At 55.3% G+C, this 26,613-nt stretch overlaps 1 protein-coding gene across 1 annotated transcript in view; it reads left to right on the plus strand.

The window, feature by feature from the left end:
- The first annotated feature begins 209 nt into the window (after window positions 1-209).
- JPH3 (junctophilin 3) overlaps window positions 210-26,613 on the plus strand; it is a 57,056-nt gene continuing 30,652 nt past the window's right edge. Inside the window, exons 1-2 of the mRNA XM_054198664.1 lie at window positions 210-831; window positions 16,919-17,696. Coding sequence (XP_054054639.1) covers window positions 450-831; window positions 16,919-17,696 — 1,160 coding nt within the window. The 5' untranslated portion in view covers window positions 210-449. The remainder of the gene's footprint in view (window positions 832-16,918; window positions 17,697-26,613) is intronic.

Consider the following 26,613-nt stretch of genomic DNA (forward strand, 5'->3'; position numbering starts at 1 on the left):
TTTTCCTTTTCCTTCTCTTGGCATTTGGCCTCTTTTTTTTTTTTTTTTTTTTTTTTTTTTTTTTTTTTTTTTTCCCCCACCCCCGTTCCCTGCCTTGGATGGTTTTTAGGTGGAGTCGTTTGCACCAAAACCCAATAGCTGCTGCTGTTCTTGCTGCTATTTTTTTTTTTTTTTTTTTTTTAATGATACTGTTTCCACAGCAGGGGAAGAGAGAACTGATCCTGAACATACTCCCAGAGAATGAATAATCACAAGAAACTGGCTTAAGCAGCTCCCTGGATCTGGTGCATGATTTCAATTGAGTTTGATTTGATTTGATTATTTTTTATTTTTTTTCCCCAAGTCATCGTTCGCATTTTATTTTCTGCATTTCTTTTTTTTTTTTCTTCTTCTTTTTTTTTTTTTTTTTTTTTTCACCTTTTGGGGGATTTGCAAACCGAATTACATGCATGTCCAGTGGGGGAAGGTTTAATTTTGACGATGGAGGGTCGTACTGTGGAGGCTGGGAGGACGGAAAGGCTCATGGCCACGGAATCTGTACCGGCCCGAAGGGTCAAGGTGAATATTCGGGCTCCTGGAGTCACGGCTTTGAGGTGCTGGGGGTCTACACTTGGCCCAGCGGCAACACTTACCAGGGCACCTGGGCGCAGGGCAAGCGCCATGGCATTGGCATGGAGAGCAAGGGGAAGTGGGTGTACAAAGGAGAGTGGACCCATGGATTTAAGGGACGGTACGGGGTCCGAGAATGCACTGGAAACGGGGCCAAGTACGAAGGCACCTGGAGCAATGGATTACAGGATGGCTACGGGACAGAGACCTACTCAGATGGAGGTAGGTGCTGCATTGATACCTTCTCGGCCGGGGGTGTGGGGCTACACGGCTCCAAACGGGGACCCTGGTTTTAGGCTGGAGTCTGGGAGTTTGCAACCTGCTGGCCTGGAGCAAGGGATGCTCACCCCCCGCAGGAGACAAGGAGCCAGCCCAGCGTGGCATCAGCCCAGCTCTTTGCCACAGGTAGCCCCATATGTTCAGCGGGTCTCTGGGCACCGGGTCCTCCCCCTGCCTCTCCTCCACCAGGCTTTTTGGGGAGGGGAGCCGGCTGCGCTGGTGGGGGGGGATGCCCGGCTCTCGCCCAGGGTGGGTCGGAGGATGGGGTGGGCCAAGCCGTCGGGAGACGACCCAAGTTGCACATGGGATTTGCAGTTCTGCACCACTGGAACCTGTAGGATTTGCATCGAAGCAACCGGGGGCAGAGGGGAGGTGAGGGTGCGAGGGGCTGCGGGGCAGAGGGGTGCAGCTCTGGTGCTGCAAATGCTTCCAGCGAGGGGCTGGGGTCTCCGCACGCCCTGCGGCCCCCTCCAAACGCAGCCCCACGCTTAATAATATCAGGCAAAAGACTTTAATTCAGACAAGAGTCTTACATTCCTAGTTTACGGCTTAATGCTTAGCGTAGAGGCTCAGAGGGATCACCAAAGCTATTCTCTGCCGTCAACACGGCTTAACGAGATGTGGAGGGGAAACTGGGATTAAATAAAAAACAAGAAAACCCAATTGGAGCGACCAAAAAAAAATATATATAAAATTGCTGGACTAACAAGCTTTAAGGCCGAACGAGGAGAAACAGCTGGTGCTGTGCTGTAAGTGGCTGTATCATCCTCCCGCATGTTTTGTGGCTACTTCCATCTAAATTGCCACCATAATACAAGGCAGGCCTACCTGCCGCCAGCCGGGGGGGCATTCGGCAGCGCTGCCCCCGTTGTTTTCCTGGCGAACGTGTCCATCTACAGCAAGCTCATATTTATTTATTTTTTTTAAGGCGTTATGGTTTTCCAGGACTGCTATGTTAAGGGAATTGCAGCGTTGCTGAGCTCCATCGCAGCCTTCCTGAAAGGTGCTGCAAGACCTTTCTCTAGAAAACCCAGTTTGCTACTTTGTGATGATACAGGGAGGCAAGATTAAACGTTACCTGCAGCTGCTTTTTTATGGTCTCAAAGGGAGAGGTGGAACCATCTCTTGATTATTATTTTTTTTTTTTTTAATGATAATTTTGTGCTGGTGGCTTTCTCCTAAAGGAAAACAGAGCTGCAACCTTTTGTTTCAGCTGCCTGGAATAATGCTGGGGTCTGAGCTGGAATCTGCCGAGTGTGTGTTTGCGAGCCACCCATAAATCCCAGCAGTCCTTCGGTTGGGAATAAAGCTCGGTCAGAGAATAACCCACCTTGAAAGCGGTCAGGAGGGGATGGGGGGGGGGATGGGTTTCTGCATCCTCCCAAGGCGAGTGCCCCTCGCCCCGCTCCCCTCCTGGCACCCAGCCGCTGCCGGGGAGGTTTGCAGGAAGGCAGACACAAGTCTCGACAAACTACAGGTCTCCGAGGGCTGGGTGTTGCAGGGCTGGCCCCGTCCCCGGGCCACGCACGTGCCCCCACCCCGGCACGCTTCCCCGTCAACCGCAGCGCGGCGGGAAACCTGGGGAGCATCTCCAAACTGGGGGGGGCAGGGGGGGTCACCATCGGTTTCACCGTTTCTGAGAACCTACCAGAAGCAAAGAGCTTTTGCTTCCATCTTGTCAGGCCGGCTGGGCTTCTGGGTGTTGGGGGAGCCACGAGCTATGTTGCGTGTTTGTCGTTCTGGGAGGAGGTGAGAGGATCGGGAGGAGACAAGGGCAGGGTCTGTAGGGTCTGTAGCACAGCGTTCCCACCCAGGGACTCTGTCCTGGGAGGAGAGGACGGCCGTGCTGGGGAAATGCAGAGCGATGGTACCTGTGGCCAAGCCCATCCTGCTGCCGGGAGCAGGGATGGGCCACGCACGCCCCAACTGGGCTCCTCCACACCAGTTTTCCCCCCATTTCGGTTGGGCAATCACCGCGGAGCGACTCAACCCAGCCGAAATTGCACTTCGACCAACTCGGTTGCAAGTACCCAGAGGCCACGGCCCTTTCCCGGTTGCCTGTCTCCATTCTGGGTGGAGAACGCCAAAGTCGGGCATCTCCAGCCTTGTGGACACCAAACCTTGATGAACTTTGTGTGCTTGGGTACAAGAAGGTGGCGTGTGCAGGAGCTCTGCTGGAAGGGTGGCTGCGTAGCTATGGCACAGGGGAGGCAACCGTTGGGAAGGATGTTTCTCATTAATCTATTCCAGTTATTACCTTCATCAAACTGAAGTATCCTAGAATCCTCGCCCCAGCATCTGTCACTTGCCACCCACAGATAAATATTCATCCCTTGCATGTTTTTTTTTTAGCACATCAACCAGGGCTAGGGGATGGGTCCCTAAATGCGCAGCGAGGCTCAGGAAGCGAGATGCCCCAGAATTCATGGTTTTTCACTCCAATTTTACCATTTCCTTGCACAACAGTGGGTGAGGGCAAATCTCGACGCTCCGCCAAGCGTCGCCAGCGCTATCTTGGGGAGCGATGTTTTGCGTGACTGATGCGCACGTGTCGATGCGTTGGGCTTGGAGGTGGGGTATGGCATGCGGTGGCCTGAGACACGTTGCCACCCCCACCCCCCTCCCGCCGCCGCCCTGGGTACTGTCCCCGTCCCCCCCCCCCACCTCCCACTCTGGGTGCTCACGCCTGCCACGCGCGCACGCATCCCCCACGCGCAGCTTGCAGATCTCGCACCTCCCACGCCGACACGCTCATCGCCATGCACACACGCCTCTCCTCCCCACGCCGAGACGCCGCTTCGCCCCTCCGCTCGCATACCCACACGCACGTGGTCGGCCCCCAGCGCTCTCCGGCCCATGCATGCGCCGGATGGATGCAAACCGCGGTGCGGATACGTGTCCATCAATGCAAACTTATAGCACAGAGTCCACATAAGGAAATAGAACCTCGCTGTTCCTCTCGGAGCCCACGCTTTGCCAAATTGCCCTGGCACCGCGGCGTGCCCGACCCATGGTCCGGCACGTGCAGGACATGTGTGCACACACTCGGACCCCCCCCCAACAACGATACTGCTGGCACGTCCTTGTCCTTCTGCCAAAAATCCCTGCCACCTCCTGCCCCCATCCAGAAGCGCTCTGATATTACATAAAGCAGGCTGCTGAGGTTCGCTTCAGTTGGGTGCTGGAGTTGCACCACGCGTTTGCTGGGCCTGATTTCAGCCCAGGTCCACAGCGGGAGTGGGATTGCTCCCATTTTTCAGGAAAAAGGGGCTGCATCCACCTGGATCAGCTGGGGACGCAACCGTTGCCCTTGCTGGTGCTGGTGGAACCTCTCTGGAGCAGAGGGTTGGAGACCTCCCATTGGAGACCTTCTCCCGATCAGGTCTGGAGATCAGGAGACATCTCATCTGGTTCCTGCCTTTCTGTAACTCCTCGGACACTTTGGAAATAGTCAGTGATTTTTCCCTGGGGACAGTTCAGGTTGGAACTGCAGGCTTGCCGTGGAAGTCCTAGGGCTGTGCATTGGGTTGGGGGTTTAGCTGCTGAAACCGTGGTTGTGGGGGTGGATGAGATGGGGTGGATGAAGGAAGCCCCAAATCTGCTTTTGCCTTTTCCGTCCCTGCCAACGCTGTTTTTCTCCTCCCTCCACCTCTCCCCAGCTGAGCACCGGGGATGCGAGATCGGACAGGGGCTCGGGGAGGGGACCAGCCCCTTCTCTCGCGTCCCCGCTGCCCGGCCAGCCCTCGGGGAACGGCTCACAGCGGTTCCCTGGACCGGAGGCGTCTGTGGTGGCTCGGGGCCATGCCGGCTCCCTCCTGCCGCCACCCCCTCGCCCCATCCCCGGCGCCCACGCACTCCATGCAGCCTTGTTTCTCAGGAGGGCTACCCCAAAACGGCCGGGCGGTCGCATCGCGGCGTTCATCTTGTGTAATCCTCCGTGCCCACTCACCTAAATGAATCATCCCTTTGATAGGTGAGTGAAATATAATTAGTGTTTTCATTGTTAGCACCGTGTGAGTAGGCAAGTGGGTTTTCTTGGCCCGGGCTGGGAAATTTTCATGCTTTGCCAGCGATGGGGAGAGGGAAGCGGTGCGGTGGGAGCTGCCGGCGTGGGCTCTCCCGCAGCCTGTCCTGCCCGGGAAGGAGCCGCGACAGGTCCGTGCCCCACTTTCCCCACCTCTGCGGTGGCACCGGTGACACCTCCAGCCGCTCTCTTAGCAGGTGCACCAGCAGCCACCAAGCAAATGGCCGTGAAGTGGTTGAGGAGATGAAAACCATGAAACGTTTTGCCAAAGCAGGCCCCGTGCCAGCGTAAAGGGTTGCGCTCTGGGGGGATGGATCGGGGATGCCGCAGGGGAACCTGCCTGTCCGGGAAGGGGCTGCAGCCCCCGTGCCTGAGCCGAGAGGTGGTTTTGGATGAGCCACCACCCGCCGGGGCCACTAAAGGCAGCGGCATCACCGAGGGCTGCCTCCTGCCTCCCTCCGTACCGGGGTTTTTCACGGGTTCCTCTACAGCTGCAGGGAACCAACTAGCGAGGGCAAATTTCCATGCGATCTATTCATAGCGCAGATGTCAGAATTACCTTAAAAGTATCAGCTCTCGTCTTATTTTGCTGCCGGGAAGGAATTGTTGATGCACTTTAAATAGTGGGTGGAAACAAGCAAATACAAACGCGCCCTGATCCCCGATCCTCCCGGTTCCTGCAGAATCCAGGCACAGCCCTTGCTGGTCCTAACAACCCCCCTAAGAACCTGCTAATTAAAAAAACAAAGCTATGCGCTTTGTTTATGAAGCACCTTGCTGTCTAGATTTGGTGCAGAAGGTGCTTTCAGTGCGACGGCGGTTATTAGGAGAGCAATAACTGAAACATCATCGGACCCACCGAACATAGGAAAATGAATCGAAATACTATGCGAAGATTCTGACCAGCTTCATTAAAAATAAATGATATGAACTCATGGTAATTACTTATCTCACTGGAACATGCTGCTTAGTTTCAGGTACAGCTCAGGACAGAGGAAGAAGGATTTTAACCCTGGGGAAAAGTATGGGAGATAGAAATTGCCAGGCAGGCGTAGACCCCAGCTCCATCTTCTCGAGCATTTTGGCCAGTGCTGGTGCCCCAGGGGGTGGTGTAGGACCCCAACCTTGGGGCAACCTGACCCCCTTACACACCGCTCCCTGCCCCAGAAGAGAGGGCGACTTAAGTCCAGAAGCAGAATTTTAATATCCTTCCAGTGGGGACGCTGGGCTGGGTTACCCCGGGGTTTCTCACGGCTTTTAATGCAAAATCTCAGGGTGTTTGCATGTGATTTGGTATCCCATGGAGCTCCTCGTGGTTGGGTGACATCTGCTCCTGTAGCTGAACGGTTTTTTTCCCTTGAAGCTCCAGCTTGTGGAATCATGTGATTTTGCAAGATTTTCAGCTTAATTTTTTGGAAGCAAGGTTTCCACCCAGACTATTGCAGAAAAGTCATTCTTAGAGGCTCGGAAACCAGCAGACGAGAGCTAAAAATGCCTTCTGTTTAAAAATGCCTTGATTTTAAAATGAACCTGATTAATTTTGAATGCTTTGAGTCAGGTAACGCTGATGTAGATGAATGATCTGTATTAACGTAGGCACGACTTGAAGATACAGAAGCCGGGCAGGGTGGGGATGGGGATGGCGATGGCCTTATGGGGGGCAACACTGCGGTTTAACATCCGTCTTGCGAGATTCGGCAGTTTTTTGCCTGTTTTGGCTCCGGCTGTGGCATTGACTGAAATCCTGACCAAGAAAGGATTATTTTTTTTGCAAGAGTTTGCAGCAGTTAACAGGAGACTCTTGACGCTAGTTTGCCCCTGCAATAAGCTGTTTAGCTTATAATTAACGTATTTGATTGTTAACATAAAAAGGGGAGCTCAGAGAAAAAAATAATACTCGAGTGGCAAGTGTTTCTATTTTGGGGTTTGATACCGGCTTTTCACAGGCAGAATCTGGCCTTTGAATCAAAAATCCTTAAAAATTGCAACTGATGCATGAACATTCCCTTAGAACAGTCACTCCCAAAATTATTCCCTGAAGAGGTTCCGCTTACTCTTAGCATACAGCAGAGCATCATGAATTTTCATGAATGAGTGAACAGCCGGAGCAAGATCCCTAAGTTTGCAGATATTCGCACCAAGATGATCACTAGAATGATATGATTTCCTGCTCAGGGCATCACTTCGAGTCTGCCAGGTGTTTCCCTGGACTGAACAAGGGATTGATCATTTATTTCACAGGAAATAAATAAACCCCGCCCTCACCTCGTCCCATCCCGTGCCCTCCCCACTCCTGGTGCAGCCTCGTATCCCCAATCCATGGGGAGCTCGGCCTCATCCCATGCGTTTGAGCATCTCCCACACCTCGCAAGGGAGGCAGCCCTCCGAAACCCGGCGCCGTTTGGGAGCGACAGAGGATCAGCCCTCGCTCCCTGGAGCTCTGCTGAGAAATGGGGTGAGATCACAGAGTTTGCGATGGGGATTAGAGCGCTGGAGGATTAACGGACTAAGCGTTAGCCCGATTTCACTCTGCTTTGTAAGAGGAGCACATTAGCCGTAATAAAGGTGCTGAGCGATATGTTAATGTGTTTCGCATCCCTTGTGCTAAAGCTTCATCCCAGTTTTGGGCCCGGTCGGTGGCCAAATCCGCAGGGATTCAGCTGCCCTGGGCAAAACTATGGGCCCTGTTTCACCAGGGGATGATGCTCCCGTGACTTTCCCTGGCGCTTCCCATTCCCAGGAAAACTAGAAATTTCTTTCTTTGGTTCTTTCCTTCTGAAAAGCTGTATTTCCCCTGACTCCAGGACCTGGCACTTTGAGACAAATCGCCACCGGCCTGAGATGCATTATGAGCCCCATCAGAATTAGCGATGCCGAGATTCGATTGTCATTATAATGGTTTGAAGCATTTCTCCAATTGCTGGCTGGAAAAGGCAATTATTAACGAATGCACAGAGGCCCTGGGAAGCAGGAGATACAGAAACAATGGGAGGAGGGAGGGAGGGGATGCTCAGGACTCAGGACGGACTTGGGTTTTCCTGCACAGGGTGGAGAGCAAATTGAGTTTTTCCCCCTCAAAGCAAATAGCCCAAATGCCTCAGAAGCCATTGTAGGGCGAGACTGAACGTAGCCATGGGTCTGGGGAGGCGGGGGGGTGCTCCTCTCGCAGATGTTATCTGAGCTGAATTCCCATGTGTGATTTTCCTGGAGTGGCTTCTTCTTAATGTTATAAGGGCGCGTATGCACCACTGGCCCGTGGCTGCAGAAAATGGCTTAGTTCCTGCAGCCGGGGTTGTCTTCAGAGGCAGGGCATCAGCCTGGGGGCTTTGCCCCATTCCCTGCCCTGCCGTAGGTTTGCTGTAGGCTGTGCAAAGCCCCTTCGTGCCCGCAGGAGGAGGAGGCGCGCACGTGTCAGCGGTCTTTGCAATACCTTGATGCCCATTCATGTTTGCCAGTGAGGGAAGTGGCTTTATTCTGCCCATCTCCTGATTGCGGAGCATCTTCGGGGCAGGCATCCCGGCAGTGAGAGTGGAAAGGATTCCGTGTGTTTTGGATGGGGCTCCTATCCCCCAGATGAGCGTTCTCACCACGCGTGAACCTGCCCGTCAGATGGCTTTCCCTATGGAGAACGGTTGAGCAATCCCTGTTCTGTGGTATTTCAGCCCGAGTTACTTTATGTTGTTATTTGCATCCAGAGGAGGCGGCAGATTCCCTGGCTGTGGCGTGAGGCTGTATAAATCTGTGTTCTCTCTCCAGCCCCCGGCTCTTGCTCCTGCAGAGGTGCCCCTGCACCCATCTCTACCTGCTCGCGGAGCGATCTCCCACCGTACATCACCTAAACCCAGCGACTCCACTGCCGTGTTTCCTTAGGTGCAGGGTCCCTGCCGTTTAGCTTTTAAAAGCGCCAGCTAACCGTGCTGATAGGAGCTGCCGACTTGTAAGGATTTATGATTTGTTGAGCCTCAGCAGCAGACTTAATGCTACCCAGGGCCCCGGCAGTAGCCAAGCAGCCCAGGACACCTCTGCTCTAGTCTTTTCTTCTCCTCCCTTTCTGCTCTGCTCTTCTCCCTTCTCCTTCCTTTCTTCCCCTTCTCTCCTCCGCGGATGCCGAGGCCTCACTGTGCCCATCGTGGATGTATGTACCCAGCCTCGCATTAAGCAACATGACTAACATCCATCACGTGTTCCTGCCTGCAGATTATATTTGCATACTCAAAAATCCATACTTTATTTCTTCCCCTGTGTAAGCAGTTACCAGAGCATATTTTTGGCAAATTAGCAGCCACAGCAGAAGCATCTGACTGTGTTTTTAGCATGGCTTGGCGATAGTCAGAGGCATGGAGATCCTTGGCAGGGGTGGGGGGGAGGTAATTTGCTGCTGATGCTGTATCCATGAAGCATTGCACGCACGCACCATCACTCGTTGCCACCTTTCACGGTGGGCAATGCAGGTGGCAAGTCCTAGCCCTCCATATCATGCCAGTGTGGGATTTAGATGAGCATCTGGGGGACGATGGCAGGGCATGGAAGCCACCCAGCGCAATGCCTTGTCCTGCTGCCAGGAGGGATAGTGCAGGAAGGGCAGCTCTTGGGATGTCTCGGCCGCAAACATGCACCCATGTGCGTGCTCGGGAGGACCCGTACATGCAGGCACCGTGTTTGGGGGCCACATTTTTACCAGCAAGGCCCCCAAACTGCTGGACATCAGCTGGGGTGGTCAGCAAGGTTGTCCCCATCGCCACACCATCAGGACTGAGGCTGAATTAGCATCGCAGAATCACAGAATCTTCATGGTTGGAAAGGACCCCTAAGATCATCGAGTCCAACCAAACAACCTACAATCTCTGCCACTAGAGCATCCTCCAGTCCTCTCTTCTCTCTCACGCATCTTCTCCTTGGGGTAGATGTTGCTGAGATGCTGCACCTGATTTTTGCATGAATCCTCTCTGGGCCTTTCTGATATCCAATAGCTGGAAAGCAATATCTGTAAAACTTGCTCCTTCTGTCGTAATTCAAAAGACCGGCCTAATTATTGCCATTGGACGTCCTTAGTTAATATGCTCAGAGATAAGAGGGGAGGTGAGCATACCAGGAAGGATCCTTCGCAAGACAAACCAGCAATTTGCGAGGTCTAATAACTTCTGCTCAGGTTTTGAAAAGTGGAGGGGCGATTCGGGCAACTCAGACCTCCTTCCCAAATTTCCCTGAGCGGCGAAGGTGAGCTGGGAGGTTTGGATCACTGCCGCTGCCGAACACAGTCACCGTAACAGGCGGATCTGGCTGTGCTTCAAGAATGGGACAGCGGCTACAGAGGAACCTGCCCTTTGAAGCCTGCTGCTCCCATGTTCCGTGAAAGCCTGGGTAGCTGCACCCGTGTTGCTGATTATTTTAGCTAACCTGGAAATACCTTGCGTTGACCCATGACGGTGGGTTAGTTGTATTTTATTTTTTTTTAAACTCAGGGTTAGTGATGGGTAGGGAATATTTTTCTAAGCATTTGACTTGTTCCGAGGTCATGTTGTCGTGATAATAGGTACGTGTCCACGGGCCTCAAAGTGCTTTACAACATCCTGCGTAACTGCTGTAATTTCTCGGCGTGGAGAAGCCGAGGCGGAGTGAGGCAGGGCAGGGCTGTGCAAACCTCCCCGTGTGCTTTACCCCGAGCGCTTGCCAAGGGCTTCGTCCTGCAGGACACCCAACCGGCCGTCTCCGTGCGGGAAAAGCCTGCGAGCAGCCTTCGGTCCGTAAAGCCTGTGCTTAATGGTGTTCCTGGACTGGAGCCAGAGGGCTCAGCAGCCCGCAAAATGCCAGACCCTTGGGTATGGGGGGAGGGAGGAAAGAAAATGCAGCCATTCCGACCCAAAAAATCCTGACTTCTGTCTCTTTGCAATGCCGTGGTGAAGATGGACCAGGTTTATATCCAAGTGAATGATCCCACCTTGGGTCAAGGGAGGCCCCAGGTACGTTGCTGGGCTGTGAGCAGCCCATCATCCTCCCTTGGGGCTTCCCCCTCTATCATTCAAAAATCCGCCTATTGCTCTGGCGTGGCCTAAGGTGCTGCTTATTTGTCTGAAAGCCAGGCTCCCCCGGGCATCGTTGTTGGTCTTCAGCATCTCTCCTTAAGCAGGAGAGGACTGCGGGTGCCAGGCAGCCCCTCAGCTCGGGGCAGCAAGCGGCAAAGCCGGGGGCTTTCCATCCTCCAGCATTTTTCACCTTCACCTGCAGAGAGTAACGCTGTAGGCCACCTCCGTCTGGGCCGGAAAGGGCATTTTCTAGATGCTTCAGGTCCCCTTTCCCTCTCCATCACTCTCTTATGTGCAAAAGCCACCTGTTACAGGGACAAGAGGCATCAATGAAGTGACTCTTCTTCTTGCCCGAGGTTTCAGCCCAGTGTGCTGCCTGTGGGAAGAGCAAGCCATGAGTTGGTTGCCTCTTCCCACCCATGGAGAAGACCTGGTCTGCAAGAACGAGCAGCTCCCTCAGTGGTCCTGGGCCCACCAGCACCTATGCAAGCCGTGCCAAAGCAGCTGTATCCCAGGGAGATGAGCTGGAGCTGGAGCTGGAGATGGGTCTCCTCCTTCCTTGCTTCCCAGGAAAATCCTCAAAAACTCCGTGGCAAAGCCAAGGAAATGAATGGAAACTTGTCGGTCTTCCTGGTGTCTGTAATGCCCCAGATCCTCCTGGAGCACTTTGCAAATGGGAGTTAATTAGTCTTCCCGATTCCCAGCTGAATTGCTGGAGTGCCTCTGCATTATCCCTGTTCCCAGCAGGGACCACGGAGGTTGCACCCAGCCATCTCGCCACCAGCTTTGCGCGGGGTCCCACTCGCTTCACCGTTTCTGCAAGGTGCAAACCAGGGCAAACCCTGTTTTCGGGGATTTTGGCATTATGGGGACAACAGGAGCAGCCCTGCAGACTCCCTGCTCTCTTCCCAGAATGAATTTTAGCCTCCTGAGCCAAATGCTGAGAAAGCGCTGAATAACTGCAACAAATTAGATTACTTTTTGGTACCTGTCATTTCTCAAAATGTATGATCTCCTGATGGAGCATCAGGAGCGATGCTTTGGAGGCCAGTGACTTCCCGCTTTCTGCTTTCAGCCTGGCTGGCTCCAGCCAAGGATGGGGCTCCGCACGGTCCTCAAGGCAATGGAAATTCCTGCAGGAGTTTTAAAAGCCATTTGGAAACAACCCAACCTTGCTCCAAGGGGAGCCAGCCAAAAAACCCCAAACCCCAGGCTTAAAAACACAGACGTGGCCAACAACCACGTTGCCCGTTTTCTTCCTTCCATGGTTCCATCCCATCCCGACTTTCCTTGTCTTTCTTGCAAGCCCATTCCCTTTCTCACGCTCCATCTGCTCTTTCCGAAAGAGGAATATTCTCGCTGATCCATCTTTCAGGAGGACTTCAGTTATTTTCTCCCAGCCTCAGGTTATGGCCTCTCCTTATCTCTGCTCCATACGTGTGCACACACATGGCCACATCCCCACCCTTCTTGGCATCACCTTTATCTTGGCCAAATCCTGCTGGAGCGATTACACCAATTACACCAATCGCTGGAGCGATTACACCAGAGTCAAGAAATCTGCCCTGGGGTAAAACCGTGGCGAGCGAGAAGACAACCGGCTTATTCCCTCAGGCCGTGACTTCGCTGCTGTTACACCGAATGGCAAAATTCCCGTTCCCGGGGCAGGATGAGGCCTTCTTTTCAGCAGGGTGGTAGTGGTGGCTCAGATTTCTCGGCTTGGCTGTCCAGGGCTCTCCTATGGTGCATCTTCTCTCGTCCGCGGTTTCCACCCAGCCCTGGCCCTGGCTGCACAGCTGGGCTGCCCGCAGCTGCCGGCACGATGCTGCCCCTGAGCACGGCATGGGTGCTGCATTTTCCCCGATGCAATCACTCCATTAATCTTCTCATGCAATTAATGCTTCAGGAAGCGTTTTGCAAATATTGATAGTAAGGAAAGAGCTACAGCGCAGAAATGGCTGCCGCCTCGGTTGTATTACCGTAGTAAGTCACAAATTACCTGGCTCAGGAGGATTTTCTTTCTGCGTCCAAGACTTTCTTGGCTGCTCTCTGTCCTTCTTGCCCAGTGCAAAAGGGTCACACAGAAGGGGGGTGGATATTTGTGGCATCTTAGAGGCATCCATAAGACTGACCTGCATGGCTGGGGGGAAATGTGCATGGCACATTTTCCTCCCCAGCAATTCTCCATCACAGTGGCTTTGCCTCTTTGCCATAGAGCCCCGGCTTGGGCAATGCACTCAGCTTGTGGCCAGGATTGCAGCCGCGTCGGCTTGTTCCCCGCTTCCCATCCCAACGGAGGCATGTTCCCTTCTTGCGCACAGTTAAGGAGGGTGTCTGCTCTCCTGCCCAGACCCTGGGAGGTGCTCAGCTCTCTATATTTGCGCTGAAGTCCTTGAGAACCTCTGTTAACCACCTCAGCAGATCAGTCTGGGGACCTTTTGCATCAGAGGTGCTCATCCTGCTACACCCAGCCCCATACCACGTCCCCGCTGCACGGGATTCCCATTACACACTCCCTTTTCAGCTCCCTGGCTTGGAAACAGCTATAGCCGGTCCATCCTGGCACGTGAAGTAGAAATCCATAAAATCCTGTTTCCTCTGCAGGGAGAAAGAGTCTCCCGGCTCCTTGAGAGATTAAGCTTTGTGCATCTATCTGCAAATGTTAGGGGGCAGAGGTTAAACTGAGCAGTGCGAGGGGAGGAGGTGACGGTGCTTAGCAATGCAGATGGGATGGCTCTGGGACCTTCCAGTATTCATGGGCAAATCCTGCGATATTTAGGGGTTTAAAACATAATGAAGTCAAAACAGTGCTGTTTGGGTGAGGAAGAACGGATGAAATCGCCTCCTTGGAAGGAAGCGCTTTGATCTGCTGGTGGCCGTGAAGGTGGCCAAATGTCTTGGTGGCCATCAGGGGGGTGACTGTGCTCTCCTAGGCAATCCCCAGAAGCAATCCATGCTGCGTCCTCCAGCAGGGAAGCAATCAGGAGAGCAACGGCACCCATGAAAGCAATACCTGGGGTTTGGGTTTTGCTCTCTGCTGGGAGTTGCTCCGTGATGCTGGGGAGGGAGAAGCAGGACGGGCCAGCCGGAGGGGATGGCTCCTCAAATCCTTCCATCCTCTGCTTAGACGGATCGGCCTTGCCAAGGAGATGCAGCTAGGAGTAGGTTTTAAGGCCGTGCAAAGATGACGGCTTCCCGGGCACCTCTGCCTTGCTGGGGATACGCACAGGCGCTCGCTGCAGCCGGAACCTGCTATGACCAATTTGCCGCCCCTGCTCCGGCTGAGACGCGCTGTCACGCCTCCTCCGGCAGCGCTTTGTTCTGCTCTTTGCCGCTGCCTCTGGTTTTCAGCGAAGGGCCGTGCTTGCTTTACGGTGCTTCGGTTCAGACCCTCAGGGTTTTTTTCAGCTGCAGATTTGCTGGCAGACGGGGAGGTCAAGGGACCTGCCTGGGGCCAGGGACTGAGTCAAGGGACGCAGCCGAGGGAAAGGGAGCCCAGGACTTGGGCAGGGCAGGCTCTGGTGGATCTCATGCAGGACCTTTTCTCCCCGTCCCCTTGCCCACACCAGCATCTTTCCCCTGAAACCTCTTTAATCCATTTCTAGAGGAAACAGGAGCCTGGGCATGGGATGAGGACATCCCAAGCCGTCTTGGGGGCTCCCTTTGCTGGGGTGCTCGGGGCGTTGGAGGAAATATCTCTCACCCGGCTGCTGCCCATCACTCCCGGTAGGCTGTCCTGCCAAGATGCTCTGGGAAGCAGCCAGAAAGGGGAGTGAGATGGTGCCAGGTCTGCAGTGGAAGGACGGATGTCCTGGGGGGCTCTCCCCTGCCACAGGCGCCGTTCCAGGATGCCACTGGGCAAGGGGAGAGCCGTGGGTGCACGGCATTGGTTGTTGCCTGTTCTTGGGGACACCGAAGTGGCCTGTAGCGGAGCAAGCCGGGCTCACTGCTCACACCCAACCACAGGACGTGTCTGATGTCTCCTCCGAGCTGTTTGCCAGCCGTATTGCTGGTTGTCCCCCGTCCTTCTCCCCACCGGCACTGCCACCACCTCCTTGCACTGCCCTGACGGTGCCTGATGTAATCCCAGTGCTCTTCCTCCCTCACCAGTGCTAATCCTATAAACCCTCAGAAAATCCTGCCCTCCTGGCCCTACCTCTCCATGTCCTTCTCCGAGGCAGTCTTTGTGGGGTCCTCCAGCTTGGCGCTGGCATTTTTTTGGGGTGCACAAGGCTGTCACCCAGATAACGTAGTGTCTTGCGGGGTCGCTTGCATCGGAGCACTGGGAAGGACGCGCGAGCCCCAGGGGATTTGTGCAAAGCGCTGGTGGCTATTAGATAAGACGCCTGATGCACCCCAAAATGCACCCCAAAATGTGTCCAGGGGCTGGTTTCACGCTCTCAGGAAGCCGTTCCCGTGCTCAGCGTGAGCTGCTCCAGCACGTGCCCATTTCCAGAGCTGAGCCCCGGGGACCAGGCGGTGGAAACCCCTAAGGGAGTGCTGGGGGTAGGATCGGGATGAGGAATGAAATGGAGCAAAAGGATGCGTCGCTGTCGGGTTGGGATGGCTCCTTGCAGCGAGAGTAGGGTTTATCTGGGCTGGGGATGGGGGTGGCCAGCACAGCCCGTTTTAATAATCCTTTCCGCTGGGCTGTTGGAAAATGTTGAGAGGGAAAGTGCTGCAGTGAGGCGGATAGGTCTCAGGGAAAAATATTTTTGCAGCCAAAAGAGCCGGCTCAGGTGGACCCGACGGGTTGCTCACGTCTACGAATCGTGACCTGATTGCTAAGGGCAAAGAGCATCTTTGGGGATGGAAAACCTCTATCAGGCGGAGCCGGTGGTAATCAGCAGGGCCGTTTCGGTTTGATTCCCACAGGGTTCGCTATTTCAGCCAGTCTATTTTAGGACTCGCGTGGTGTGCGGGAGCGGGGCTGGTGCGAAGGGAGGCCCCGATGCTGTGAGGTGCTGCCCGCGCCCGTCCAGCTCTTTTGCATCGCCGGCCGGGGACGGGATGCAGCAGGGCAGCCCCGCGCTGGGACCGGCCGCAGCATCCCAGCAGCACCGGTGCCAGGCCGGGGTGGCACTGTGCCGTCCCCGGGCTCATCAATCCACCTGTGAGGGCTTAGGCGGGCGGTGAATCGCTGCGTCTCCAGTTAGTCCAGAAAAGATTAAGCCGACCTAAGAATAAAAACAAGCCCCACAGTTCAACCGGCTGGGATAAAATGAGAAAGCGTGCCAATCGCCGAGCTCCGGGAGGGGAAGGGATTATAAACCCCGGGCAGATTACAGCCGCCCATTTCGGTGCACAGGGCAAGCGTTATGCTCCTGTTGGGCTTCCCGGGCTGGATGGGTTTCTTGTGCCTGCATTCCCAGCGCTGCGGTGAGGTCCCGTGTGCGTTTCATCCCGCTAACCACCAGTTAAGCAGCTCCAGGAAGTGCCCACGCAAATGTAGGAGTTCAAACAGGGGCACGTTTCCGAGGAGAAGAACCAAATGCATCTCTCCCCGTGAGGCCTTTATTTCTATAGAGCCGCTCCCTTCCGCTACGTGCCGGATGAAAGGCGCAATGTATATAAATAAAAGCATTGTAATATACCATCCGCTTTGATCACTGCCGGCAGCACGGGCGGGATCGGAGCCTGCTCCCGGATAACAATTCCCCTACCCCGTCTCCCCGCTCCCTTCCCTTTCAAATGAGGGGTTGCTCTAAGGAGCAGTTCCTCGAAGCATCGCTCCCTGCGCACTGGTGCCGGGGCTGGTTTCTAATACTTCTGCTGGAGTGCATGCCTGCCATCCCACCGAGATGTTATTTTTTTCCTCCCACAATGCGACATTACAATCCTTGTCATGGAGATAGGACTGGGATCCAGAGCTGCACTTTGCTGCTCCCGCTAACGAGGGGCTCGCGGAGGGGTTTGGTGCTGTCAGCGGTCCGCAGGATGCCATGCCATGAAACCCCTCTTTGCTTTTGTCTCCTCTTCCCAGGGACATACCAGGGCCAGTGGGTCGGAGGGATGCGCCAGGGTTACGGCGTCCGGCAGAGCGTTCCCTACGGCATGGCTGCGGTTATCAGGTCACCCCTGAGGACATCCATCAACTCCCTGCGCAGCGAGCACACCAACGGCACGGCGCTGCACCCCGACTCCTCGCCGGCGGTGGCCGGCAGCCCTGCCGTCTCCCGGGGCGGCTTCGTCCTCATGGCCCACAGCGATGCCGAGATCCTCAAGAGCAAGAAGAAGGGCATCTTCCGGCGGTCGCTGCTGAGCGGGCTCAAGCTCCGTAAGTCCGAGTCCAAGAGCTCCTTGGCCAGCCAGCGGAGCAAGCAGAGCTCTTTCCGGAGCGAAGCCGGGATGAGCACGGTCAGCTCCACCGCCAGCGACATCAACTCCACCATCAGCCTGGGCGAGGGCGAAGCCGAGCTCTCCGTCATCGAAGACGACATCGATGCCACCACCACCGAGATCTACGTCGGGGAGTGGAAGAACGACAAGCGGTCGGGCTTCGGGGTGAGCCAGCGCTCGGATGGGCTGAAGTACGAGGGAGAATGGGCCAACAACAAGCGCCACGGCTATGGCTGCATGACCTTCCCCGATGGCACCAAGGAGGAGGGCAAGTACAAGCAGAACGTCCTGGTCAGCGGCAAGAGGAAGAACCTCATCCCACTGCGGGCCAGCAAGATCCGCGAGAAGGTGGATCGGGCCGTCGAGGCGGCCGAGCGGGCGGCCACCATCGCCAAGCAGAAAGCGGAGATCGCAGCATCCAGGTAAGGTGGTCCCCGTCCCGACGCGGCGTCTCGGCTGGGGTCCTCCCCCAATGGCTGCAGTTTGATGGGAGAAGTGGGATGAGACTTCTTCCAGCAGGAGGTGCTCGGAGGGGTATTTTAGGGAAGCTGCTGGAGGCAGACAAGCGTTGCGGTGGTGCTATCTGGACCCAAAGTGGGGGCGGGCAACATCCTGAAAAGCCAAGCCGCTGGGCTTGCCCAAGCTTCATGGCTGGTGGTCAAAATGGGGTGGATCCAAGCCGAATTGTCCCTCTGCTAACTCCGAGTGGGCTGTGGATGCACGACCTTCCTGAACCAACCATCGAGGCCATGCAGGGTCACCCAGAGCGGTGCGTTCACTGCAGCCTGTGCAGGGGGTGGTTGCACCGTGGTGGGACTGCACTTATGGGACGCGGTGTGGGGCTCACAACCTGATAGCTGCCACTTAGGAGGTACTGGGTTATTTACCCCGTTTCTCCCCAGCGTCTTTAATAAGCGCGTTGGTACCCTTAGCAGAAGAGCTCCTGAGAGGCTGTTTGCCCGTACCCTCTGCCTGACTTATAGCCAAGAGGAACCATCCCAGGGTTGGCCTGTGCTGGGAGGATTCCCAGCTATTTCTGTTCCCAAAAGAGGTTTTGAGTGGAAAAGCAGTCGAATCGCTGGCTGCAGCTGATGCTTGGGGAGGGTTCGCGCTGCCTGACGCTCTGCTAGGAAGCAGCAGATCTGGGTGCCCAAATAATCCCTCCAATCCTCAAGAAACCCCCACTCCCCGGGCTGGCTGTAGCCATCGTGGAACTGCACAGTGATTCGGAGCAGTGACCTGATCTGGCTGAAAACCAGCAGGAGGTGGGGGAAGAAGAGGTCATGTCTCATTTAGGTTGAAATAGGGTCCAACTCCCAGCTTAAAACAGGGCTAACCCAAGCGACTTCGAGCTGGGTCCCAAAATGCGCCCGGAGCTTCATGACTTGCAGCAAGCTCCCAGACAAGAGGAGGAAAGGCTCCTCTGCCGAATTCAAGGCCCTTTGTATCACTTTTTAGGGTCGCTTTGATAGAGCGTGGTCATTCCTTTCTGGTTTCTGAGCAAGTGCTACGCGTGGCAGCCAGGCTGGGGGAAAAGGGCTGGGGTTAGGGGAAGAACCCAGGTTCCTCCTCCGTCGCCTGCACTGGATTAATTGTTGGCTCTGGATCATTTGTATGCAGAGTCACACTTGAAATCTTTATCAGCATGTCTGCCGATGACTTATCTGCAATGTGAATGAGACTCCCAGGCCTGCTTTGGGAGCATATTCGGGCTTGATGATGTTTTCGAGCTGATGTTGTACCAAATTGTTGTCAAAGCTTTGGGAGAAAAAAAAAAAATCCCACTGGATTGCCAGGTAGGAAACAGACTGCAGAGCAGCAGAAAGACTAGATCTTTCCCTGTGATCTGGGGATGTGAACGCCTCGGTACAAAGGCCTGAATCCTGGAAATGTGGAGCTCTAGCCTGCCGTGGAATGCTGGGTCTGAGAACCTGAGCATCCTCTGTCCCCAGGCGGTAATGGTCCTAGAAATGCACGAGAGCGGGAGTTGGAAGAGATATGACACCCCCCCCTCCCATGTTGGAAATACTTTAATGAGCTCTTGGCATATAATGTTCCACCCTCTAATTATGAGAGAGAAGGGAAAAAATCAAATTAGATGATAGCAACACGAGGGCATGAACGCCTTCCTCCCCTGTACCAGTAACATGGACCTGAGCTCTCCTGGAGAGGAGCCTCAGCGGTGCTGGGAGGGAGGGTGCAGCCTGTGACCATGCCCGTGCGTGGAGAAGGAGAAAAGCTGTGGGATCTGGGGACCGCCCAGAGGATCCCTTTAATCATCAGTGAAGATGCAAAGAAATAAATGAACGGCAGCTTCGAGGGTGCTCCGTCAGGGGCTGAACCTGGTCCCACCAGACAACGCTCCATGAGCAACCTGACGTCTCCATCCTGCAGCCCGGCTCCCTCCTCCGCTTGCACTCGGTCTTACCTCGGCTGGTCTTGCCTGGACACACGTGGAAGAAAAGCAAGCGCCGGGAACCCAGGGCTTTGCTCTTTTTATGGCACAGCCATCGCCTCCGGTGCGCGCGGGCTGCTGGTGTGTGTCGAAAAGCCCTGTATTGATCTGCTGCGCAGCCCATGGCTCGCTGGGCAAGCCGGGGACAGACGGACTCCAACGTGACGCGCGCTGTGCATTAGTGCTGGGTTACCGACCCCCGATGACATCCGTCCCGGGAGGTTTTGCTGCCTGAGTTCCTGGCTTATGCTGAGCCCCCGAAACCTGTCAGCCAAGAGCCAAACCATTGGGCCATGGGCGGGCAGGATGGCAGGATTTGGTCTTTGCTGGAGACGAGGGGCAGGTGGGATTAGGTGGGCGTACAGGCTCAACCCCAAGGTCTTGGAGGGTGTCTTGGGTTTGCAATTCGGCTGCACGCAGGAGATGCCCAAGGACCTTGAAATGCGAGCGAGGAGAGACGCTTTGTCTGAAACCTGAGGTCCTTCGGCTCCAGCTCTTCCCCTTCGCGGGGGTTTCTGCAGGGACAGTCTCTCCTCGGCGTGCAGAACCAGAGCAAGGTTTGACAAGCCTAGAACCACCTAGAAAGGCTTTCATATAATTAGTCCGTTTAATTTTAAAGCTTCTAAATGAATAAACACTCCCCTGCAGTGCCCACACCGAACTGCGTGGTCCAAATGGGAAGAAATGCACAAAATAGGCAGCGGGTGCTTTGGCAGAGGAATCCCGATGCTCGTTTGGGTGGCTTTGGGGCTCAGGGGTACAATATTCCCCATCTAATACCAAGATTAGAGGATTTTATAACACCACTGGTGTGTGTCTGTGTGTGTGTCTGTGTGTGTGTGTCTGTGTATTCTCTTCTGTCTAATAATACGGCTGAGTTCACTCTGCAGCCTTTCCCTTGGTGGGGGAAAATATGTGCCCACCCACGTATTTCATTAAATTTGTAAGGATTCAGTATTTTTGAAAACTCTACCGCTCTGTCAGATTTGGTTGGAATTGGCCAACACGTTCAAATGTTATTAGTGTGGGAGTGATGGCATATAGATATATAAACAGCACAATCACATAAGTAAGCCCCATTTCCTGAGGAAAGTAGGCTAAAAACATAGTGTACTGAAGACAAGTAAATTGGATTCTCGAAGTTGTTTTAGTCTGAAGAGAGTACAATGTTATCTATGGCACAGAAAAGTAAGCTCATTTAAGGAATAGTTTTTAGGTTCACTAAATGATTTTCCTAAATTTTCTTCGGTGCGGTTAAAATGAAATAACACTTTCCTTCCCCTCGTATCTCCCATTGGCTGAAATTGCTCGTGTAAAGTCAATGGGCGAGAAGGGCTATGGATCAGGTCGGAAAAACTACCGTTGATCTCAGCTACGGGTTTTCGGAGGTAGCCGGGGAGGGAGACCTTTTGCAGCCCGTTTGAGATGAAGGCGCAGGGTGTCCCCTTTGTGCTATGGGGTGCTTCGTTCCCCCCTCATACGATCCAAGAGGCGTCACTCTTTCTGCTGCTACGCTGGAAGGATGAAGGATGCACTGGAGACAGCGGCTCCCATCTCGTCGTTGATAATGTTGATACCTAAGGCAAATTGTCCACTGGTGTGTCCTGGTCAACTGAAATATAATATCCAGGCAGGAGAGGCGGGACAGAAAGCTCGTCCTCAGCCCTTGGCTTTCGGCATGGACGCTGGACGTGGAGGATAGGTGCACGTGGAGCATCAGGGGGAGCTCAGGACCGACTGCAGCTCTCTGCGACCGATGATGGCAGTTTCAATGCAAGGCAGACAGACCCTAATTCTCTCCAGGGTTTCCTTCTGCTACCATAATCCAAGGTTTTGTAATTAGTGGCTGGACTGCTTGTGAGAGGAAGGGACATCCCCAGTCGGTGCTAGGGGTATGAGTCCCAGAGGCGGGTGGCATTTGGCAGGCACTGGGCTCCTCTCCAGCGCCAGCTTCACGGGGCCCCGTTGTTCAGCACCTTAAATAACAGCTCCGTGGAGCCGCCGATGCCCTAGCACCCCGGAGGGGATGCTCTTCTCAGGTTAGTCCTAAGTAATGCGCTTCCCAGCGTAATTATAGCCAAGCCATTCAACAACGACGAGAAAAATATAATTAAGCTCAATAGTCTCAGGAGGAGTCGCGCTGCAAATTAGCACAGTGTCGTTCAACTTCAGAAAGGGGAACTGGGGAAAAAAAGAGAAAAGGAAGCGAATAAAGACAACCTGGCAGCGAGGACGGGTGAAGGAAAAGGTTTGGACTCAGCGTGGGTCCTTCTTCAGGATGCTGCAGTGAGGGCAAAGCATCCGTCTGCGTTTGACATACAATGGGGAGCAGGAAGGCAAGAAAAGCCCCGGAGAGCTGAACAGCAAAGTGCGGAAGGTTGTTTGAGCCAAACAGGTATTTTCTACAGAAAAATGGAAATGTGGCCCGGGCAAAACCCACAGAAAAGAATAGATTCTGCAGTTCTGATCCCAAAACATTTTAAGTTGCGGTAATGTCACTACCGGCAGTACGCCGAGCCATAATAATGCTGCTTAATGCTCTCGCAGGCCTGTGCCTGCAGCTTTGCAATTGTACTTAGCTGCATTTGATTTAAGGTTTCTGCTGGCTTTTCGGATGCCTGGGGCGGGAGGCTGCGGGGCTCCCGCATTAGTCTCATCCTAGTCCCCGCCTCGAGCTGCCGGAGGGGCTTTCGCTGCGGATGGAGAAGGGGGAGGAGGAGGGATGCGGGTTAAGGGGAACGCTGTGGCCCCAAAAGGGTTGTGTGTCCCCTTCCTCGGCTTGGGATGGCCGAGACGAGCCAGCAGCGGACTGAAGCCAAAATGGGTCACAGCTGACCCGGCTGCAGGGCAGAGCGAATGCTTTTGGGATCAGACCAAGCATGTCGGGGCCTCCCACTATGTGTCCAGCCCCTCTTTGGTCATCTCTGATTCCAGAGAGCGTTCCTCTACTTCTGGCCCCTTGAAGAAGTGCTGCCCCTTTCCGCACTGAGGCCATGCAACCCAGCTGGAGCTTAGGGCTCTGCAGGACTCACCTCTGCCCATTAGCTGGGGACCGATGGGGTCAGTGGCGGCATCACCTGGTACCCACGGGGTCTTGTGCAGGGAGACCGTGCACCCTCCATCCCTTCCCAGTCCCTCCATCCTTTCCTTGAGTGGTGCACAGAGACGGGGAGGAAAACACGGAGGGGATGGGTGGAGGTGACTCAAAGGCTGAGATCAGCTGGGGCAGGAGGTAATTCTCTTTACAGCAGCATTTTCTTTTTCCTCCCTGCCCTCTCTCTCCACTAAACAGCCCCCGTGCAAAGCCCAGGGCTGGCAGCCTCCAGCGGGCTTTGGCTCTCGGCAGGGCACGCTGACCATCCTCCCTGCCACCTCCCTCCCCTCTGCCACCTCCCTCCCCTCTTCCTGCCCGGCCACAACCTCCCGCCCGTGTTGACAGGGGTCAGGCCATAGCAGGGCGGCAGAGATTAGGCTCAGCTGTTATTCCTCCCGTTTGTGCGTCGCTGTCAGCCAGGATGACACGGGTACCTCTGACTCACGCCAAGCACAATTTCCACCCCTAGTCCAGGACGCTCGAGGAACGGCAAATCCCCGGATGGCATCCCGGATCATCGCATCCTTACCCATTGCCATCTCTGCACCGTGACTGTTTAAGTCCTCCTGCAATGCCAGTTTAATAACTTCCTGCTCAGACAGGACTTACAGCATTAAGCCCTTTTGCGGCCGCGTCAAAAGTCAGGACGAGCCGGCACGCTCGCGTGTCCCCGACTGCCACCCCGCTGCCGGCGCTGCGGTGCAGAGGCACGTCCGTGCACAGGCACGAACAGGCTGGAAAATTAAGTGCCTTTCATAAGGAATGATGCTTTACAAAGTAATCCAACTGAAAAAAAACCTCTAGCAGGGTCTTTTTTAGCTTCTAGGAGAGCAGCTCGGTGTGGGTTTCTCTAAGCCCTGTCCTTTTGTTGCTCTCCCGTCCTTCAACCATGACTGCTGCTCCCAACTCGGCAGCTCCTACCGCCTTCCCTGCCCCCTGAGCCAAATATGAGCTAAACCACCCCGGTTGTGTGGCCCAGGCGTGCAACATGCATTCGTATGACCATTTCCAATGTTGCTAGGTCGTGATGAAATAACATGGGCAGAGCGGAGAGTCACAGCCCGCCGGATTCGCCGTGGTCCCAGCCGGCTCTGCTCTGCCCTCCTCCCTGCGCTCCTTGGGGAAGATCTCCGAAATCCAAGCGGTCCTGGCAGACACAGCAAAGCATGGCTGGAGGGGCTGGTTTTAGAATCATAGAATGGTTTGGGTTGGAAGGGACCTTAAAGATCATCTTGTTCCAAACCCCTGCCCTGGGCAGGGACACCTCCCACTAGACCAGGCTGCTCAAAGCCCCATCCAACCTGTCCTTGAACACCTCCAGGGATGGGGCATCCATGACTTCCCTGCTCCAGTGTCTCACCACCCTCATAGTGAAAAATTTCTTCCTAATATCTAATCTGAATCTCCCCTCTTTGAGTTTAAAACCATTACCCCTCATCCTATCACTACGATTCCTGATAAAGAGTCCCTCCCCATCTGTGCCCTAGAGTGAAGCAGGAGAGGGGTTTTGGGATGCAGGAGGAAGGGAAGCACTCGGTGGCGGTGCCGGGATGGCAGAGCTGTGCCAGGGCAGGAGACCGATGTGCCGGTCACTTTTGCAGCAGGAGCAGATGGAAAAGGGCAGGGATGGCCCCGTCCGGCAGCGAGGCAGGAAGGACGGGAGGGTGATTCACTCCTGGCAGCTGCCGCTTCCACGGGAAGGGGCTGCCCTGGAGAGCTGGGCAGGAGGCGAGGGGCAGCGCGGGGGGCTGGAGAGGAGGCTGCCTCCTCCTGTTCCTCCTCCTCCTCCTCCTCACCTCCAGCATCGCCCATCGCAGCCCGGATCATCTGCCTGGTCTCTAATCCAAGCCTTTGACCGGTTTAGAGCCTGGGCTGAGCGGCTGGCACTGCTCTCCTGCCGGGGCTGGCCCCGCTGCAAAATCAGCCCTTTTCGGGAGATGGTGAAGGATGATTTCAGCCTCCCGAGCCCTGCTCAATCCCCCCACTAACACAATAACCTCCTGGCTGCCCACACAGCACGGGGGAAGAGGGAATGAGCTGAAGAAGAGGATGGTGAAGCCTGGTCTTCACGCTGGTGCCCGGTAGCTCTTGGGTGGAGCAGCCCTTCGTCAGATGGGGGGAAAAAAAGAAAAAGCCAACAACAACAAACAACAACAAAAAAGCCAGCCCCTGATTTTCCTTTCTGCTGCTTTTCCTATTCAACGAGCAGAAACTGCAGCGTTGCTTTTCTCAGCGATCTTCGGGAGGGAAGGCAGCGATCCTCCCCCAGCCTGCGCAGCTGCCTGGCAGGCGGGCTGGCTCGCAGCCCCGCCGCTCTCCTCCATCCTCATCCTCGCCCTCCTTGGGCCGCAAGGAGACTGGTGGGGGTACGCGCCTACCCCCAGCCAGCCCCATGGGCTAAGTGCGGGGGATGCTGGCTGTAGCATCCCAGCCCCTTGCTGCCATGTCCCACCGCCCTAAACCCCCCCCGGCTGTGTGGGTGGGAGCTGCTGCACCGTGCCCCTGCCGTGCTGCACCCCAGCAATGCTGCACCCCGAAGCTTTGGTAGCGGGGGGGGGGGAGCCAAGGGGAAGGTTTGGGGTCCCTACGCTGCCTTCCCATCTCGCGAGAGGGGCCTGCGTGCTTTTTTCCTCTCCCAGCTCCCGTTTTGGGTTTCCTGGCATGTATTCCTCCGGCTGCGCTGCTCCCATCCCGGCCGCCCACCCACCCGCATCCCTGCAGCTACAGCCCCAACACCCCCATGCTCCTGTTCCCCGCCCCCGCCCCCCCCCCCCCCCCCCCAAAGCCCTTTCCTCCCTGGAGAGGGGCGAAAGCAGTATCAGGAGCGCAAGTGAGATGAAAACGCAGAGCTGGGCAAGAATATTGAGTATTTTCCTTGCTGGTGTTCATGACAATCGCTTCCCCCCGCAGCCAGAGATGGGGATGCTGGGGGAACCGGCACCGCCGTGGTGGGAGCGCAGCGGCCGGGCTGGGGGCTCCCGGTCCCGCACTGCTCTTGCAGTTGGCTTGAAAAACCTCGAGCAATGAGGTTTCTGTCGCCTCCTCCACGCAGGACAAATGACAAGCTGTCCTGGCTTCCTAATCCAGGAAATTAAAGGATTTGACCATAGACCCTGCTAAGCGAATTTCCCCCCTGAAAACCCCCAGGGGGATTTAACCCATGGATCCAACCGATTATCCCTTTAAAGTTGTGACTAAGAAAGGTCCCAATTCTTCAGGGTGCTGAGCATCCTAAAATCCCATCGCGGCAGCGACGTGGCCGTGCCCGATGCTCACCCCACCGTCCGGCGAGACCTTCTTTTCAGTTCTATCCCACGTCCGCCGCCCCTTTCCAATGGCGGGCAGCAGCCCTTTGCTGCCTGCTCGCTGCCAACCGGGACAGCAGAGTCTCGCTGCCGGAATCCGCCCCATCCCGTCCCCATGTGTCACTCTCCAGGGACATGGCCTGTTGGTTTTCCCAGTTTGGCATCGGGAGCAGCCCACATGGGAGGCAGGCTGGGTGCATCCCGATGGGAGATGGGTGGGCTCCATGCTGGCAGCGCCAGCTCCTGTTCATGGACCTCGATGGCAGAAGGGAGCACGGGACCGGGTCTTATTGCTTTGCTGAATTCGTTCTGCTCAATTAAAGCCCGTCCAGTATCCATCGCCAAAGCAAAACCTGCTGGAGATGGGGATCCCTGGGTGAGGGGACACCCCACCGCAAAGCATCCTTGTGAGCCTCCATGGCTCGATGATGCCACCCTGTACCCTGAACAGCAGTTCCTCGGCGTCGGACTCCCTTACAGAGAAG

This window comes from Rissa tridactyla, chromosome 4 (assembly GCF_028500815.1).
Source record: "Rissa tridactyla isolate bRisTri1 chromosome 4, bRisTri1.patW.cur.20221130, whole genome shotgun sequence".
NCBI lineage: Eukaryota > Metazoa > Chordata > Aves > Charadriiformes > Laridae > Rissa > Rissa tridactyla.